Here is an 18,921-nt window from a genome sequence, read left to right on the forward strand (position 1 = left end):
TTACCTCACTGTCTTGCATGGGACAAGGGCCTATGGCTCAAGCTAATATGTTACAGTGCCAGCTGCAATAAATTAGGCACATGTGCAAACCCTCAGGCATCTAATTTATGCACCTGTAAAAAACTAGTTTGGCACTTCTGGTTCAATACTGGCATATGTGCAGCTGTTGAAGCTGAAAGGTTTCAATAAGTGTTAAGGAAAACTGCCTGCAGACTGCTGGCCTGTCTCCTTATCCCAAGAGGGGGGGGGAAAGCAAATCCTTTTTTGGATCCTGTAGAGTCTAGTAAAGCTCTGCAGAGAAACAGAATAAAAAGACATAGGAGACAAGCCACCAGAAACACTCCAGAAATGCCTAGCACAAAGTCTGGATAAAGCTTTCCTCTCTGAAGCCTGCAGTGCACCAGAGACAGTCTTTACTAGGAAGTCAGTCTGGGGGCTATTGCTCACCCAGAGCTCAGTGCTTACTTAGCAGGGTGGAAGAGAAAGAAAAGAAAATTCCCTTGGCTCCCAGCTGAGGGCTGGGTCCAATATACAGTCAGTGTTGGGGCTGCTCAGGTGCTGGATATAAAAGAGAACAATGCTTTCTGTTTAAGATGCTGCCTTTTACCCGTAAAATGTATGCCTTTCTTATTTTACTAGACATTTCTCTTGGGCATTAGCTTGCCATGGTCACAATCATAGCTTACTTTAAGCCATCTTTATAGAGATTTTGGCTGTCTCTCTGGGTCTCAGTGCCCTGAGCTGGAGGATCTTGACTGTGAGAATGATAAACTCCCAGTCAACCCTGAAACTGTGTAGGATCTGCTGCTCAAGCTGAATCCCTACAAATCTGTGGGGCCTGATGGGGTTCATCCAGGAATCCTCAAAGAGCTGGCTGATGTCACCCCACAACCCCAGAGCTGACTGGAAGATGTGAATGTTGTCCCGATTGACAAGAAGGAGGACCATGGAAGCTGGCCTGTCAGTCTCACTTCAGTGCCTTGTAAAATTATGGAGAAGATTATTCTGGGAGGTATTGAAAAACACCTGCAAGATAATGGAGTCATTGGTCATAGCCAGCACTGCTTCATGAGAGGAAAGTCCTGTATATCCAACCTGATTTTGTTTTATGACAAGGTAACCCACCTGACTGATCAAGGGAAGCCAGTTGATATAATTTCTTTGGATTTCAGTAAAGCTTTTGATACTGTCTCTCACAGGATCCTTCTGGACAAAATGTCCATCACACAGCTGGATAAACACATTGTGTGGTGGGTGAGCAATTGGCTCATGGGTCAAGCACAGAGGGTAATAGTGAATGAGATAACATCAAACTGGTGACCTGTCACTAGTGGGGTTCCACAAGGCTCCATCTTAGGCCATCTGCTCTTCAACAACTTCATGAGTGACTTGGACACAGGACTGGAAGGGATACGAAGCAAGTTTGCACATGACACAAAACTGGGAGGACCTGTTGACTCTCTCAAAGGCAGTGAGGCCCTGCAGAGGGACCTCAACAAGTTAGGGGACTGGGCAATCACCGACCATATGAAGTTCAACAAGGGGAAGAGCCAGATTCTGCACCTGGGATGAGGCAACCCTGGATGTATGCACAGACTGGGGAATGAGATGCTGGAGAGCAGTGCTGGGAAAGGGACCTGCAGGTCCTGGTTAATGGCAAGTTGAATATGAGTCAGCAGTGCCCTGGCAGCCAGGAGGGCCGACTGTGTCCTGGGGGCATCAGGCACAGCATCACCAGGCGGTCGAGGGAGGAGATTGTCCCGCTCTGCTCTGCACTGTGTGGCCTCACCTTGAATATTGTGTGCAGTTTTTTGGCACTGCAATATAAGAAAGATATTAAGCTATTAATTAGCTTCCAGAGGAGGGCAACAAAGATGGTGAAGGGCCTTGAGGGGAAGCTGTGTGGGAAGTAGCTGAGGTCACTAGGTCTGTTCAGCCTGGAGAAGTGGAGACTGAGGGGAGACCTCATTGCAGTTACAACTTCCTTGTGAGGGGAAGAGGAGGGGAAGACACTGATCTTTTCTCTGTGAACCAGTGACAGGACCCGAGGCCATGACCTGAAGTTGTGTCAGGGGAGGTTTAGGTTGGATCTTAGAAAAAGGTTCTTCACCCAGAGGGTGGTTGGGCACTAGAACACTCTCCCCAGGGAAATGGTCACTGCACCAAGACTGACAGAGTTCAAGAAGCATCTGAATGATACTTTCAGGCACATGGTGTGACTATTGGGGATGGTCCTGTGTAGGGCTAAGAGTTGGACTCGATGATTTTTGTAGGTCCCTTCTAACTCAGCACATTCTGTGATTCTGTGAGATATCCCACCTGACTTCCAGAAGATTTTGGGGGTGAGATTAAAAAACACAACAAATGGGGAAGGTGCTACTTTTGTACATCAGTTCTTCTGATTCCTCTTCTAGGCACATCTTCTAGAAATGCCTTAGGCAGTAAAACACAGCCCTGTACAAGGAGCCCACACCTGGAAGCATTCAGAGTCAGGACCCTGCTGGGAAGGCTTAAAGGGAGGCTTTAGGAGATATGTAAGCTCTGTGCCAGCCTTAGGACTGAGATAAATGTCTCTCCAGAATACTGAGTACTCTCATTTTCCCTATAGCCCTTTTCTCCCTGAAAGAGCTTTTTAGAGAGGCAATATTATTCCAGCTCCAAAGAGATTGACTAGTACAAATAGAAGCTAAAGTAACTAAACCTTGGAATTACAAAAAAAAAGAAAATAAATGAGACCCCAGTGCTACCGACGATACAATTAGCTGATTGTCACATGAGACTGTTAATAGACACTTTTCAAGAATAAATCCTTATGCTTTCAAGAGATATGTCTTTTCAACTGGCAGCTCTTTTAAGAGTTTCAAGATAAATGAGTGCAAAACAAATTAATGGAGAACACAATGTAGTCACTTAACATTCTTGATATTGATTCCATTTCATTAACTGGTAAGCACTTTACTCTCCCGCAGAGAGATTTTCTTCCCTCCTCAGGTATCTAATTACAAGAATAAAAATAACTTAATAGACTCTTCCCCTTGGAGCCTTCCTCTAGATATATTTCCAGAACTATACCTTGATGTGATTTTTTTTTTTTTTCAGTCAGGACTATGTAGAAATTTTAGTACTGAGAAAGGCATGTGAGCAGTTTTTCTGCAGGCTTGAAGCATTTGATTCGCCTGTTAGAAACACCATCCATAAAACCTGCACTGCAGTCCTCATCCTTCAGAAAGAGTGGCAGGGAAAGACTGTAGATGTGTCAGGATGATGTTTACTGTGCCCAAATTAGCAACGGGTGTGTGGGCATCAGTGTGCATCTTTGAGCGTTGGCTTCCTGTTTGTGGAAGTCATTCCAGTACAAAGCTTGAGCCTTTCCGAGTCATGTTGGCCATTTCACCAGGGCTACAGCAGTACTGAGGAAGGGAGCTGTGTTTTAGCCAGAAGATGGTTGTCTTGCAGTACAACATATGCCAGCTTTCCTGCCAGCCCAGCTGGAAAACAGGGCACACTGGAATCATTCTCCATGGCTATATGACTCCTCTGGCACTCAGGGTACCCTGTGCAGAACAATCTTCCTAACTTTACACATCCCAACACTGTATCACGCAGATATAGCCTTAGCTTTCAACAAAGCATAATGGGTTTTCCATGCAGAGCAGATGAGTAAAAAAACAAAACAAGATTAAAAACCGTGTCTCTGACTAGAGAAAGTTACTCGGGTCTATAGGTAACTTAAAGTCAATAATGCCTGATAAGAAAGGATATACTGGTCAAGATTTGGGCTATATTGTAATAAAACTTTTTTTTTTTCTCTTATCTGAATTATTTGCAACATCAACACAAATTTTCAAAGTGTTTTGCTGATTGTCAATTGGCTTTTTTTGCTGATCGAGATTGACCCACTTATAGCCCTGACTAGAATGGAAATGACAAAATAACTACAGGTAATTGCTTCTCTCTGCTGCTCTCCACATCAAATGTTTAAATGCACAGAAATTAGCACAATTTTCAGAGATAGAAGTTATCCAAGAAATTAAGGAAGAACAATATGTCTTAAAAGACTAAATCTGCTCCAGTATTTTCAAAACAATATGCAAGACCTGAGGTGTGTGACTCCTGCTAGCACTAGGGAGAGTAACAACACTACAGCACAGATCTTTGAGACAAACATATCTGAGATGTGATTTCACTAAGCTTTAAGCCAGCACTGCACTGTAAGAGCTTACAGCTTCCTGGGAATACAGAGGAGAAAGCAAATAAACAAAACCAGTGAAGAGAAAAATATCTGAACAGCAAAGGCAATGTGCAAGGGAAAGGTAAACAGAAATGACAGTATTATTTGCATTTGTTGCCTAGAAAATTGGCCATGATCAAACTGATCAAGATGAATGCTTTTAAAGAATGGGAAATCTGAGTTCTTTTAAATTAATTTCACCTCCAGTATGAGCTGCAACTATATATGCATACATACATTTTGACAGAGATGAACTGACTAAGTTGAACCCTTTTTGTAAGCACCTGAGCGTACGTGGTAAAGAATAAACATTTGGAGTGAACTACAGGTAACTGTAGTCATGTAGTCAATAGTGTAAAAATCCCAGTCAGTACACAGAGACCTAGACCTTCACAGTGTAGTTAATCCTGTTTTCAAAAGGGCACCACTAGTGGCTACAATGATTTGCTCTCTGTAAATGCTCACTCTCACTGACTATTGGGGGATTCCTACCAACCAGAAGTCTAACTAAAGTTAGACAAAAACTTACTTAGCTAGTCTAACAAGGTAAAATAAGCCCTGTAGAGTTAAAAATTTGCCTGGAAGGCTTTTCTGGCATGGCATTTTATATTTGTTTCCATTGTAATGAAGATTTTGTGATTGACTTCAATGGCAGCGTGTTTCCGTTAATGCCAAACATTTTGAGAATGTTGTGTTTCTTATATTCAAGTGTAAAATCAATGATCCTTAAGGTATTACTATCAGAAAGAGAGCTGGACTTCCTCCAGTGATTTAATTTAGTCTGCAACAAACCACACTTGAAGATACAGTTATATCCAGGCTTTTATACAGAGGTTCATCACATTTCAATTTCCACAAGAAGACCTTGTTTAAGTGAAGGCATTTAAAGCAGCTCCTCAGCAATGGAGCACACAGAAACTAGTTTGATTGACTTTTTTTACTAGCAAGGCACTGGACAACACTGCCTGGTACCTTGCTGTACAGACCAACAGACAGCTGAGAAACAGATGGGGGTATGACCTGACTTTGTATTTAATTGGAAAATCATCCTTCTTATGCCAAAGGCTTCTTCACCCCCTAGAAACAATCATATAAAGGAGATGAAGCTGGCTTTTCCTGTTACACACTGAGAAAATAGATAAAAAAATTAATTCTTACCCCAGTGTTGACTTACAGATACAGCAAAATTCAGTCTCTAAAACAGTAATCTCAGAAGACGTGAGGACTGCCCAAAGGGATTCTTGGTAGGGTTTTTCTCTCTTCCCATCCTACCTACTCTTGGACCTTACCTCAGAGCCAGCTCTTCAGTCTTGGATAGACACCAACAACAATCAGTAATAAAACCTCCTCGGTAGGATCCCCTCTTTTGTGAGTAGCCAATATTTTGTTGCAATCTCAGGATTACTATGAATTGGAACCAGCTGTTCTTGCATCCCCTCTGTAGGCTCTGCACAGGGCCATGGAGCACATACTGTCATGCCAGGCTTGAGATTGTAGTCTACCAAAATGAAGTTTGTAAACTATGACACTGATAAATTTTATCCAATAAAAACATTTCCAGTGTGAGGCCAAAGAAGAGGGTTGCAAGTTTAAAAGTCATGGCTAAGGGTACATTTTTCTTCTAAGCAGAGGGAATATGAGGTAAAAAGAAGCTAAAAACCAAGCTACAAAAATAAGTGCTTCTAGGCATGCCCAGAAACAACTAAAGAGAGGATTGTATTTTGTTTGTTAGAAAAGAAGAGCTTTGTTGCCCAAATTAAAAATAACTGAACTTCATTTCTCTGAATTTACTTCACTACACTGCTGGCTTTATCTATGCCTGGCTTAAATCCTGAAGTAATTGGAAATCATTTAAGTAGAATAATTCATGCTTATAGCACTTGAAAATTCAGTCCAGTGAGTTTATAAGAGTTTTTGCAAAAAGTTTACAATAGAATTTGCATATTTGGACCTTTGCTGGTACCAATATCAGAGGACAGAGTGGTGTGTTACCTCTGTCGACACATCAGGAAACCACAAGGCAAAAGATTCATGTGCAAGAGCTGATATCTGACATTCTTAGGCCAGAAGCCAACCTGGCAAGCACAGCACTTACAAGGCCCAAGCAAAAAAGGTTTAAACTGTACCTTAGCAGCTGCAAAGGCTTTTGAAATCCTACCCTCCGGAAATCATAACCTATTTCTTCTCAGCTTCTGGCAGAGCACACACTCTTCTTGTTAATAAAGCAAAGTATCTCCAAGGAATTCACAACCACTGGAAAAAAGTCTAATGTAAAGTACTGATTTCATTTACAGAGCTCCAGATAAAGGTATTTTACTTTGGTATACAATGTGAGGCAGCTACTAGTAAGACAACACATTTAATCGTGAATAAGGTGTTCATAAACTTCCTTGACTGCAAATACAGCAGAGCCAAGGCCATGCAAAATTGTGTTCCTGAATTTTGGCGACCTGACCGGTCTCAAAATTTGATGCCTTATCTTGATGGACTCTGAGACTTCCCTTCAGCTTTCCATTCTTAATTCTACAGGGATATTATAAAATAATATTATCTGTTTTATGCCAGAATAAATGAAGGTCACTAGCTAAGAAGAATCAACTTCTTATTAAATCTACTTATGTGTGTAAGAAAAAGGATCCAGATATGAGTATACATACTTAAAGACAAAATTAATACTGTACTTCTAATATTCATTAGAACCCTATAAATTATGTATAGAGTCATTTTTATAAGGCCAGAAAAGATCATCGGTCATAGTCTGGCTTCTTGTTTAGACAATATCACTGAACTCACTCATACATATGAATTTTATATTTTAAAAAAACATACATCATCTTTGTTTAGCAATTTAAGTGGTAAAGGGTCCCCAACAAGCACTGATAAGTCGTTTCAGTGATTGATTACCCTCTTTCATGTAAAGATTATTTTTATCTGCTTATCTTCCAACCCCAGTGCTGACTGCCAGACAGCAGAGCCTCTGTAGTGCTGTCCCTACAGCAGGATGCAGAGCTGGGCAGAGACAGCTAGAGTAAACCAAGTGCAACCAGCAGCACAGCCTCCAGATACTGCTCCCCACCTAACACAGTCTTGTTGCAAGGCAGGCTAACTTAGCCCAGATTCTGGGAGAAGCTAAGGCAGTTGTGCTGCTCCTGGTACCCAGAAAAAGCCTCAGGGAAGCAGTTTGGGTGTCCCTACAACCACATCCTCTCATGATGCCAATATCCATGGGCTGCAGTCAGGTGGCCTAGGAAAGGAATTCCTCCCAGCACAGTGGCAGGAGGCAAAACAGACAAGTCCCTCCCAAACTGTAGTCTTTGGTGAGAGGACTCCAAAAACCAGCTGCACCTGCCTTGCCTCCCTGTGCTGGCACAAATGCCTGAAGAGAACATCTTCATCCTCTTATACCATAAGAAACATATAGAAACACATAGTTTGCTTCCTGTGCCCACTTCCAGCTGAGCCAGACAGCCCTGGCCCAGCAACCATCTCCTGTTTCATGCTGTCTCTGACCCACATGTCATCTGCTGCCAGTGTCAGCAGTGCTTTTGCTACTTCCTTCCAGGTCACTGCCCTGGCTCTGAAAGCACATTCCCTCCACCTTCAAAACCTTGACAGAGTCTGATTTAAAACAGCCACTGTCAGCATTCGCTGCTGGCAGCTCAACCCTCAACTGACAGCAAAGCAGGCAGATCATTCCCCCTCCTGATTCCTGCCATATATATGTATTTGTGGTAACAATAAACGCTAGGGTACCTTCCCTATCGCCATTCAAGATGTTATAGCAGCCACTGGAAAAAGCCTTTTCCTCCCTGATTCTACTGTTCACTGAACATCTGCTCCCTGCCCATCCCCACTGCTGCCCAAATAGATTCCTATAACGAAAGCCAATCAATCTCAGATAGTTACTGGAGGAGCAAAAAAAAGAGAAAATTTGGTTAGGTCACAGTCTGATTGCTGCTATGAATCTGCCTAGTCCCATCAAAACTCCTTTTGAAGTCTTGTTCACATCTATTTAGTAGACTTTAATAGCAGATGTGTTTCTGGCCAAGCAGGAATATTTTTCTGCAGATCCTTTCAATGAAAGAACCCCCTGACACCTCGTTGCTCATAAGGATCTGAACATACACTGTACAGCTCTTGTGTTGCATCTGACTGATCCTTGTGCAAGCAAAACCAAACATCCTCTCTTCAGAGGGGTACTATTTCCTTCTCTCTCCCAGAGATTTTGGGGATGTAGTCCAGCTGACACATGCTAGGCCACAGTCAGTACATGGGAATCTCCCTGAAGACACAAAAATATGTCTCCAGTTCTGGAGTTCTGTCAACTCAGATAAATCTTTATCTGCATCTAGCCATGGCCAGAACAGAAATGCTTTTTCCAGAGGAAGCTGATGAGCTTGGCAAACCACATCCTCCTGCACCATAGAGGGGCAAGGGATAAGCAAATCCCTGGCTGGCAGAACAAGGAACAATAAAGAAGAAAGCTGCAATGTACCCTGCCAGTAATTTTTGATGGGGGACTCAGGGCCAAGCTGGACAGGCTTGTCTCTGCCTTCCTCTGCAGCCTGGGCAGCCTGTCACACTTCCAGACTGGTTATATATTCTCAGCATTGGTTCTTGATCAGACTTTTCCTGTCATTTTCTTGGGCAGCAATGCTTCCTTTACCAGACAGAAATGACTGCTAAGACACATGGAGTTACTCTTGTAGATTTGCTATTTAAGGTTAAGAAAATGGGGAAAAAACCCCAGGACTTTTACATATATTGTCAAATAAAAAAATGTCCTTTGTTTCTTATGGGGAGGCAAGGGGCAATCCATATTTAATGCTACATCATTTCCGTTATGAAATCCTATTTTATTCTCATTTGTGAAAGAAATTTTCTTTCTTAAAAAAAAATTGGTTGAAGTTCCAAAGGGCCTGATTCTCTGCTGCACAAAAATGGTAACTAACTTCTCTGTGAGCACCATGTATTCACTTACAGTTGGATGAAGCTTAAGTGACACTTGTCCTTGTAAGTGACCAAAGAATGTCACTGATACCTGCCCATGGGGCTGGGTACCTGCTGGGTGATGAACTCAACTGGCTTTGGCAGCACCCCACCAAATGGTGCCAGGTAAAACTCTGCATCTAAGCCTGAGGTTGTTTTTTTCAAAGGTTTAGCTATTGGTCTTATTTTGAGGGTGTCCTCCAGGAAGAACAGCTTGCCTCAGCACTAAAGGGTCAGGCTGATCTTAAGGATGCCCTTTAGAGTTTCTTTTCTTTTAAGTGGCCTTGCAAGTGGCTTATTAAATTGGCATCAATTTAGCAGCAATTTTTGCAGTTGAATTTTGATATTTCAGTTTCCTACGTAGAGTTTTGCATTTCTTTTTTGTGCTCAAGGAGGAGGAGGCAGAGGTTAAAAAAAAGAGTAGTGAACAGAAGATTCATGAGCAGGATAAAGTAACATTCTGCTCTTGAAGCAATGGAACCAAGCAATTTTTAATGGGATTTGACTTCATGTCATATAATTTCAATAATCTACTATACATACAGTGATATTTTCTCAAAAAAATGCAAGTAATTTCATTTAAAAAAACCCCAAACAACTTTTCTTAGTTTTTCCTGAATTTGTTTTACTCTTTATGGTAGCCAAATAAATAAATTTCAATAAAACAGTAATATATCGAGTGTCAGTTTTTAAGAAATTCCAGTAATGGGGAAAATATAGTTTCATTTTTTGAGAAGTTTGCACTTGTTAAAATGACAATTCTGTCCTAAGATATTTGCCAAACTATTTTATATTTGAATAGAGGGATTGCTATATTACAAACAGGCTGTGTTTGTTTTGCTGGCCACACTGATGGTGTCTCCACAAATTTGCATTGTTTGAAAACAAATGTGATATATATAAAAGGGATCACACGAGTTTTTTGCTTAACTACCACAGCCACATCCACATCTATTTCTCTCTAGATACTGCAGACAAGGTGTCCTGCCAGCAGAAGTAATCAAGTCTAGAAACATCCTGTGCATTGATGCACCATATTCTTATCTCCCCACAGACCACCTAATGGGTCCTGTATTTCTGTGTCTCTCTCCTCCTTACTCCTTTCTATATCCACCAACCACCAGTGGCTCTGGAGGATTGTCAACACCTGATGACCCAAGTATATTCATGCCAATCAAGCCATGGAACTGCCCCATCCATGCCACAGCCTTCCTCTCAGTGCAGACACTTGTCATAAACTTGTTTGCCTTTGAGAGTTGTACCCCTCTGCTGAATTTTGTTGTAGGGTTAATGCTTCATGGACAACAGAATCACAGAATGGTTGAGGTTGGAAGGGACCTCTGGAGGTCATTGAGAGCCCCAGTCCATGCCCTGCTGTGGTTTTACAAGCAGCTGAAGTCTCCCTACAGCCATGACCAGCAGAAGCTCTGCACCACCTACCTTCTCCTGTATGCAACATATTGCAACATAAATTTTCCAATTCATGAACACATTGGCTGGTCTCTGCTGTCTTTTTGGGGAAACCTTTTGGGCCTTTTGCTTTTGCATAAGGATTGCATAAGCCTCAACTTCCTAGGAAACTGGGCTAAAAAAATTCAAAGCATATTAAGTGTCACATCTAAGATTAGAGCCTGCAGGCAGGGATATGTAAACCAAATGTGTGCTATGAAGAAAACAGCAGAGTAACTGAACCCAACCGGCTCCCTGCAAGCTCAGGAGAATCTCTTTTGCACCTAGGCTCCAAACCTCTGATGGACACTCTAGGAAGCTGGAATAAACAAATCTTAGGTTTAGCATCAGAAGAGACAGACACTGGGCACAGAAGAACCAAAGGACTTGCATTAATTTATGGGCACCAACTATCACACCCTATGATAATTAACTCCTTTAACAGGCCTGAAATCAATCCCTCATTACTAAAGAAAACTGGCAGAAACAGCAGAAATTGCTCTCGTTGCACATCTGCTACACTTAGACCAAAAAATACTTTGCTCCCATGCTGGCAGGACTGCTGATGTCACGGGACCAGCTCCATCACTGGCTACGCTGGCAAAATGAGCTTTCTTACAAGACAAGCAAACGCAATGTACTGTGAAGTTGCGTGTGAGGATCTGCGCTTTTAAGGATAAAGGAGCATTCTGCACAGCAGCCAGCTGACCTACATTTACAGCTGAAGACATAAAGCTGACCCGCAGGGAGTTCTGTCTAACCTACAAACACAGGAGTGCTAGTAAAGCAGACCATGTCTTTTAAGATTATAAACTGAGCAGGAGCAACAGCATGGGGACAGGCTTTTCCTGCTGCCATATGTAAGAAGCAAACCAGTTCAATATAGCACAATGAGCCACTGCCAGCAGGGAAGCACATCTCAGGGTAACTCCTACCAACTCAGTGTGCCTCGCTCCGGGGAGGAAAGCACATTGTTGCTATGTGTAGACAAACTGAGTGAGCACTGAAATGGCAGCATGGGCTGAGCTGGGCAAATCAGGTCCTGGGGTCCCACTAGAGGCAGTAAGGCAAAGCCAGTGCTGCTGTGCTCTCTGCTACCTCTCTCATGGCTTCTAAGCTTGCATAAGTAGCAATATCAAGCCACAAACACAGCTGGCCACTTGAGCAAGGATGACCTTCCAAAAACCAATACTGTGTTGTAGGGTTGCTAGGCCATAAAGAGAGAAGAAGAGAAGACAGGAACAACCTTCCTCAGGCACAGGGGTGATAATTGCAACAGCATAAGAGAATCACACACACTTGGGACTAGATTTTCAATCCCCACCAAACAAAGCAGCTCTGTTGAGATCAGCACAGTGCTGCTCCACACTGTAGGAGGATCTCCCTATTGGCATAAATCAGCCTTTAGAAAAAAGGCTCCCAGTTAATTTGCTGAGTCCTGCCTTAAATACACTGACTTTTCTTGAACAGACCATTCCCTGTCCCTCTGTGGAGCTGCATGGTCATATGAAAGCTAAGGAGTGCATGAACTCTTTTTCCACTGCTACAGTGGTAGAGGAAAGATGTAAAAGAAAAACTGAAAGTTACTAGAAAACAAAATTGCGTATCCTAAACCCACCTCTTAAAGACAGACTGTAAGTGTTAATTAAGCCACCTTGCCTACAGTTAGATTACATCACACCGTTTTACCCCTGGCAAGCATGAATGACAGCTCTATATGAGGCAAAACCAGAGCAAGGAAAATAGCTCTGCTGGGCTCTGTAAGTGTATGCAAATAACCACAGAAGGAAATGACCACTAATAAAGCCTGGATAGAAAGACATTTCCCAGATTACTCAGTGTTACTTCCCTTTTAATTTTACTTTTCAGAAATCTAACCATCTTTTATCGAAACTTCACACAGACAAGACTTTTCCTGGGACCATGTAAATGCCAGATATAGATGCAATAACCTGGAAGCCAGTGCAACTGAACTGCAGTATAAAGCAGGGACTAACTGCTGAGACACAGCCACGTGAATTACCTGCAACTCAGAGCTTGCGTTGGTGCAAGTTGCTGCAGTGGGTATCTAAATATATCACAGACTTGACTGAGTCAAGTGTGTTACCTTTGTTTTCACATAGAGGTCACTGCCCATATAGGGTCTTCATAGCATTTCTGTGACACTCTGATGGAAAGTGTGCTGCCCACATTCTGGAGCCAACATGTGACATAAACCTGAACACAAACCACTCATGTTTCCATGTATCATATCTTTGTCCTTTCACCTAGCCAGAGCCTTGCATGATAAAAGGGGGGAAAGAAGTTGACTTAATATTTCCTTTTTTTTAATATTAAACTTTGATGCCCACCATGTTAAACAAAGACAAGAGGAATGGAGTTTGGTTTGCAGGCCAAGCAGGAATGTTTAATATAAAAACCTAATTTGCTGTGATAGAATGCTTGAGGAAATTCCTGTTTCCTGTGCCATGGATTCTGGAGAATAATTAAGTCACAAAATCATAGAATATCCTGAGTTGGAAGGGGCCCACAAAAATTGTTGAGTCCAACCCTTGGCTCTGCACAGGGCAAGTGCTCACTGTTCTTATGCTGAGACAAATGCATTGTCCATCCATGTTTAGTTTCAAGTGTAATCATTTATATTACAAAGGTTGAGGCATTTACCTATTACTGTCTCTGACAATCTTATCATTTTAGCAAGTCACTTCCAGATTTTACTCCTCTCAGATAACCTTTCAGCAAGTTCATGATCAGCAATTATTTGTGGCCAAAGTTAGGCCCTTCCTACTTGTATTAAATAAAGACATTTCTATTCATTTAAGGAAGATGGACTAGAAAAACATTTCAAAGGTGATTATGGGAATCAACTTATAAGCCCCTAAACCACTTTTAATGTTACAAAGTCAGAGGCTTTAAAGCTGCTTTTGATAACTTTAAACATTTTACCCTAATCTTGAGCTACAGCAATTTACAAGAACCTGAGGAGATGACAGATCATTCCACAGTAGGAAACAGCGTGTCAGACATAGTTTTTGTTAGCTGCCATCTCCTCTAAGAACAGAGGTAGTGACCAGCATATATTCCATGTGGCAGATTACATATTACATAAGACCTGTACTGGTCATCTGGATATATGAAACATTGCAGAACTCTCTAAAGGGAAACCAAGATAGTAAGTATATAATCCCTTTGTAGTCTAGCCTGAAAATTACATGCCTGTAACATCACGAAGAGCATTTTTCTCAAAAAAACCTTCCTAAAAAAACCAGAGAAATCAGGTATGTTGGGGAAACATTTTATATACTAGCACCAGAGTATTGGCTGAAAGTTCACATCACTCCTTGTTTTCACAGTGTCTTATATTTGAGTTCCATGAAACAGTAAATTAATTGATTACACAAACTCGAAATGTTCTCCCCCCCCTTCAGTTACCTTTGTGGAGAACAACTTTTGCAACCTTCTTCCTTGTTCTAGCTCTCCATGTGAGAGCCTATTTTAGCCTAGATTCCCACAGATTGCCACATTTTATTGGTTTCTTCTTCAAAGGAGCAATGCCCGTCTGGACACACTTAGCCAGCCACATTTCATCATGCATACAAAATGATGCATGGTACAGAAATGCACCATCTGCCTTGGCATTTAAGCTATCATATTGTATCCATCATTTGCAAAAGGTTAAGGGGACACAAATCTTTGCTTATATGTGGTAATGGTTGACTGTGCAGTTTTGCCATTTGCTACTGCCAGAGCAGAAGCTGAAACTACTCTGGGTGTGCTGACAGTGTTGCAGCAGTGACAGGTGGCCACAGGTTACTGTCTTACTGATGAAACTTTCCCAAAGCAAGACCAATAAGCTTTCCCCCCCTCCTTCTTCCTGTTTTCTTCCTGTATCTCCTTGCCCTGGAAGGATCACGTGAAAACTGTGAGAGAGGAAACCTCTTGTGTTTGTGGAAATAGAAGTGTATATACACACATGCTTTGTAAACATTTAAGTTTACATTAAAGGTATGAGCTGTGCATAATCATTGTCCTTTTCTGGTAGGAACACCCCAGAAAGGTCCTAAACAATGACTGCCCACCTAGATCAAAGTGGCTGCAAGAGCTACACTGTAAGGGAGGGCATGAGCTGCTCTGAAGAGATCCTATCACCCGTCCATCTGTTGTGAATGCGGGTGCAGAAAACAGGAGACTAGTTGTCACCTAGCTCCTGTTTTCTCCCAGACTGCAATGCTCTGCAGATAATAATGAGCAAACTTCAGCAAGCTTTGCTTTCCAAGATGGTATTTCCATGGAGATATTCCTGAATGCCTCCAGCTGGTGTCCTGGCTACGGATTTCAGTTTTGTTTCTAAAAGGTATGATAAATACCATGACTAAAAGCAAATAGGTTGCCTTTATTCCAAGGTGTGTGTGTGTGTGTGAGGTTAGTGGGGTTTTTTGTGATGCATATTTCTCACACACAAAGAAATTCTAAGTTTGCTTTGCTTTACTTTCTAAATAAAACCCTCCTATCTGGTTAGTTTTTTTCTGTCCCTGCATGCCAGGCATCCTGGAATCTCGATTGTGCACCATGGAAAAACCATTCTCACATATTCTGTGAAAGAACGAAATTTGCTGGTGGGGAAAAACCCTTCCGGTTCTTTGATTTGGAGTGTGAAGAAGCTTCTGGCTCTGCTTCTGAGGTGGGTGCACCATGCACCAAGCCTTCAGACCGGAAAACTCTGAGCTACCTAAGGTACCTTTTCCTGGTAGTTTCTATTTTCTTGCTCAAGAGAATATTCTGATCAGAAAGACCAGATCAAATGTTACGTTCCGTATTCCCAGAAAGTAAGTGCCTTACTGTTGCAGAAGCTGTAGAGCATGTGATCAAAGGATGCCATATGGGCCACTTATTAACAATGAAAAATGAATGCACCATTTGTCAGGCTGTAATTAAAATGGAAGAACAATTCCAGTTTTCATTCCCATTGTTGATCTGGCTATCAGTATCACACAGCATAAACAGTTTCTTGCCTTATTACTAGTAGCATGAATCCACAGCACATCAGGTTTATACATGAATATTGATAGTAAATATTTCATACTTTGGCTCAGTAATATGCTGATATATATGCAAGCACATTGCCTACCAGCTTCCTACTATTATACATGTTAATGGGATTATGTTTATATACATATACAGAAATACAAATTCAGAGGCAAACTAGCCAACAAACCCAACAAAGATAAAAATAAAGTCACTGCAGTTTACGTGTCATTCTGAATTCCAAGTGCTTTAAAATATTCCCGTAATTTGCAAGTCCACGTTCTAAATGAACACACTGTAAAAGCATTGCACAAAAGCTATTTTAAACTGTCAAAATACAAATCAGTGTATTTCCACTTTCTTCACTCAGATCTTAGTTGAAAACTGAAACATTTCCAGATAAATGCTTTTTTAAAAGTCAGAGAATCATAGTTTTCTCTTGGATCCATTTCTACAGAATTGCTAAATATAATCATTAAAAAAGATCACAAGCTTTATGATATTTTTAGTTGCCTCCTTTTTCCACTTTTCGCCATTCCCCCCTCATCTTCCATTTAATGGCAGTGCCTGTGATTTCTAGAAGGGATGTTTCAAATCTAATGAGTATGAATGTCAGCTTCCCATGACTCCCTTAGAAGCCTCAGACAGCAAGAATAGGAACAGGAACAGGGTAGAAACAGAGGAACAAGCAAAAAAAATAGTTTAGACTATTTACAGGGCCAACCGAAAAAATGTTTAGAAGACACAGCATCAAAGTTAGTCAATGCTACCTGACACAATTGCACCAAAGTCATGTTAAACCATATTTTATGCATAATTTCTCATTGATATAAGGTCCTAGTTAACTTTCGTAACCATGGGTGATAACAGAGCCACACAACTTCATGTACTGCCATTCCATTTGAAGTGAGAGCCAGTTCAATAAATTATTTCCTTCTGCAGCTGAAATACAGCTGGAATTGCACCAAGGCCTCCCCTCTCCCCCACTTGAACATAGTGGGGAGACTCTTCCTTACAGCTACAGCTGCAAGTCAGTGTTCGTGTCTCTCCTCCACCTGCAAAACTTGGCCCTCCTACACCGTCCTCTTCCCAGAGTTCTCAAAACATAACTTCAACACTGCTTGGAAAGGCAGCTGTGGTGCAGGTGATTTTAAGAGGCTACAGCCAGCACCATACCATCTACTTCTGTCTCCTTAAGGAACATCAAAGGCCAACATGGTACTGCAAAGCTATTCCAGTCAAGGCAAATCATGAAGCTGCTCAGGTTCCCCATTGGCCCTCAGAAAGAAGAATGCAAAAAAGCATCACTGCCATCAACACAGTTGTGCTACACACAGCCCAAGAGTATGGAAAGTTCTAGTTCAGGAAATCTTTGAGGATTGTTTATAGCTTTACTCAGTTTTAATTTAATACTTTGTCTTAGACCCGGGGAAGTTATTTTGTCCCTGCACTATGTTTAGCAGGGATCTGTTTGCAGAAAACGCTGTCGCCCCACTTCCTGCACCATCTCTTCTAACAAAAAGAATGATGAAACATTAGAGAGAGGTATTTTGAACACATACAGTAATAAAAGGTTGTTTCCCAAAGCTATTAAAAAGACACAGTTTCAAACTCCACTCTGAGTATTAGGGGCTCTGCAGATCGTTAAACTCAGAATACTTAGCATCATTTCTGAAGCAGCAGGTATGATGTACTTTCAGGATTAGCTGCATCTTTGTATATTATAGGACTGCTGCAGTCTAAAAAGCTGCATTCATTCTGCTCCAGTGCTGCTGGTCAATCATCAATTCCTTAGGTAGCAATAGTTTTGGAGGCTCATCAGAAATGTTCATCTGGAGAGCTGTTTGCAAGTGATGTAGGTGCATTGCAGTATCCTGCCACTTTGAGCTCCACACACTTTGGGGGCTACATTAAAAACATTCCCTTCCTTAGCTCTGCCCTATTTTTGCTCTGTTGCAAGGCACAACTTGCAAAATGATCCATAGCATCAAACTTCACAGAAGTTACCCTTAAAAAAAGAAAGGGCAAGATTAATCAGCAATTTTTAGAAGACTTGAGCAAATATTAGCAAGCAGCTCTGGTATTTTGAGTTTCCACTAGCAAAATAATAAAACTGAAGAAAACATTTTAATATCAACATCTTGCAGCTGCATCTTGTTCTCTCATGCCAAAAAGCTTAAATCAATGTGTTGCAGCACAGGAAATAACCAGAGTAGGACACAAATACAGTGTCTCAGATCATTGCAACAGTTAATCGAGCATTTTGTGACAGCAAGCAATTTACCAAGTACATTTTCACATAATTAAGCAGCAAACGAGACACAGTCCACAGGAGCTGCACATTTAATTGTGTCAGCAATTATATTATAGAGCACTTCACGCATATCCATGTGGGTATATGGACCTATCGTTATATACTTACCGTGCAGCAAGGCATGGGTGTTACGTTGGTCTCAAAACAATTGCTTTACAGCCCCAGGCAGAGCAACCTTCCTCTCACTCTCATCTCGGGCAAGTCAGTGTTTCTGGAAGGTGGCCAGACAAGATCAGATTCATCAGCCAATAAAATTGTCTAAAGCTGCCGTTCCACAGGAGACCGTTCCTCCGGCTGCAGGCTCAGGAGCAGCCAATAAAGGAGAAAATCAGCATCAGAGTGCAGGCGAGCATTTTGTCCCATACCAAGGGTCTGCTCTCCAAAAATCTGGCTTCCCCCTCCCTGTGCTGCTGTATGCAGTCATCCTGCATGAAAAACAACTCACACTTGGCTTGCCTGGCTAACATGGGTGCACAGCTAATTCTGAACAACGACAAGGGTAAAGAAATAAGTCAAGCAGGTGCCTCATGTGCTGGGAAGCAATACAGCAACATCCAGAGCCGTGGATTCACACTGCTTAAGGGGGATACCACACCAGACCTAGCTTTTTATGGGGCAATGGAAATTACTGCTCACAGAATGTAGCATTCACCCGAAGACAGAGGTGTTATCCATGGTGGGCAGTGTGGGGGCTGTGAAAACTTTACCCCTATTTTATCTTCCAGAGCTGACCTGCCGCAGTGGCTGCAGGAAGTCATCCTGTCCTCAGACCCACATGTTTGTCCTGAACTTCAGTGCCATTTGTAGGAGCCCTTGATTTCACCCTGCCAGTCCTACGGCAGCAGCAAAATATCCCAGTGTGCAACAAGACTTCACAGAATTGGCAGTCGGAGGTGGCTGACATCGGGGAACC

General features: G+C 41.9%; 1 protein-coding gene across 2 annotated transcripts in view; it reads right to left on the reverse strand.

Annotated features, from left to right (window-relative positions):
* Positions 1 to 18,225, reverse strand: part of OSBPL5 (oxysterol binding protein like 5) — a 176,818-nt gene extending 158,593 nt beyond the window's left edge. For both annotated transcript variants that reach the window (XM_051804009.1, XM_051804005.1), the window contains exon 1: positions 18,117 to 18,225. In XM_051804009.1, coding sequence (XP_051659969.1) covers positions 18,117 to 18,131 — 15 coding nt within the window. In that variant the 5' untranslated portion in view covers positions 18,132 to 18,225. The remainder of the gene's footprint in view (positions 1 to 18,116) is intronic.
* Between the last annotated feature and the right edge of the window lie 696 nt (positions 18,226 to 18,921).

Source organism: Manacus candei, unplaced genomic scaffold (assembly GCF_025592945.1).
Source record: "Manacus candei isolate 608988 ecotype Guabito, Panama unplaced genomic scaffold, ASM2559294v1 h1tg000060l, whole genome shotgun sequence".
Taxonomy (NCBI): Eukaryota; Metazoa; Chordata; class Aves; order Passeriformes; family Pipridae; genus Manacus; species Manacus candei.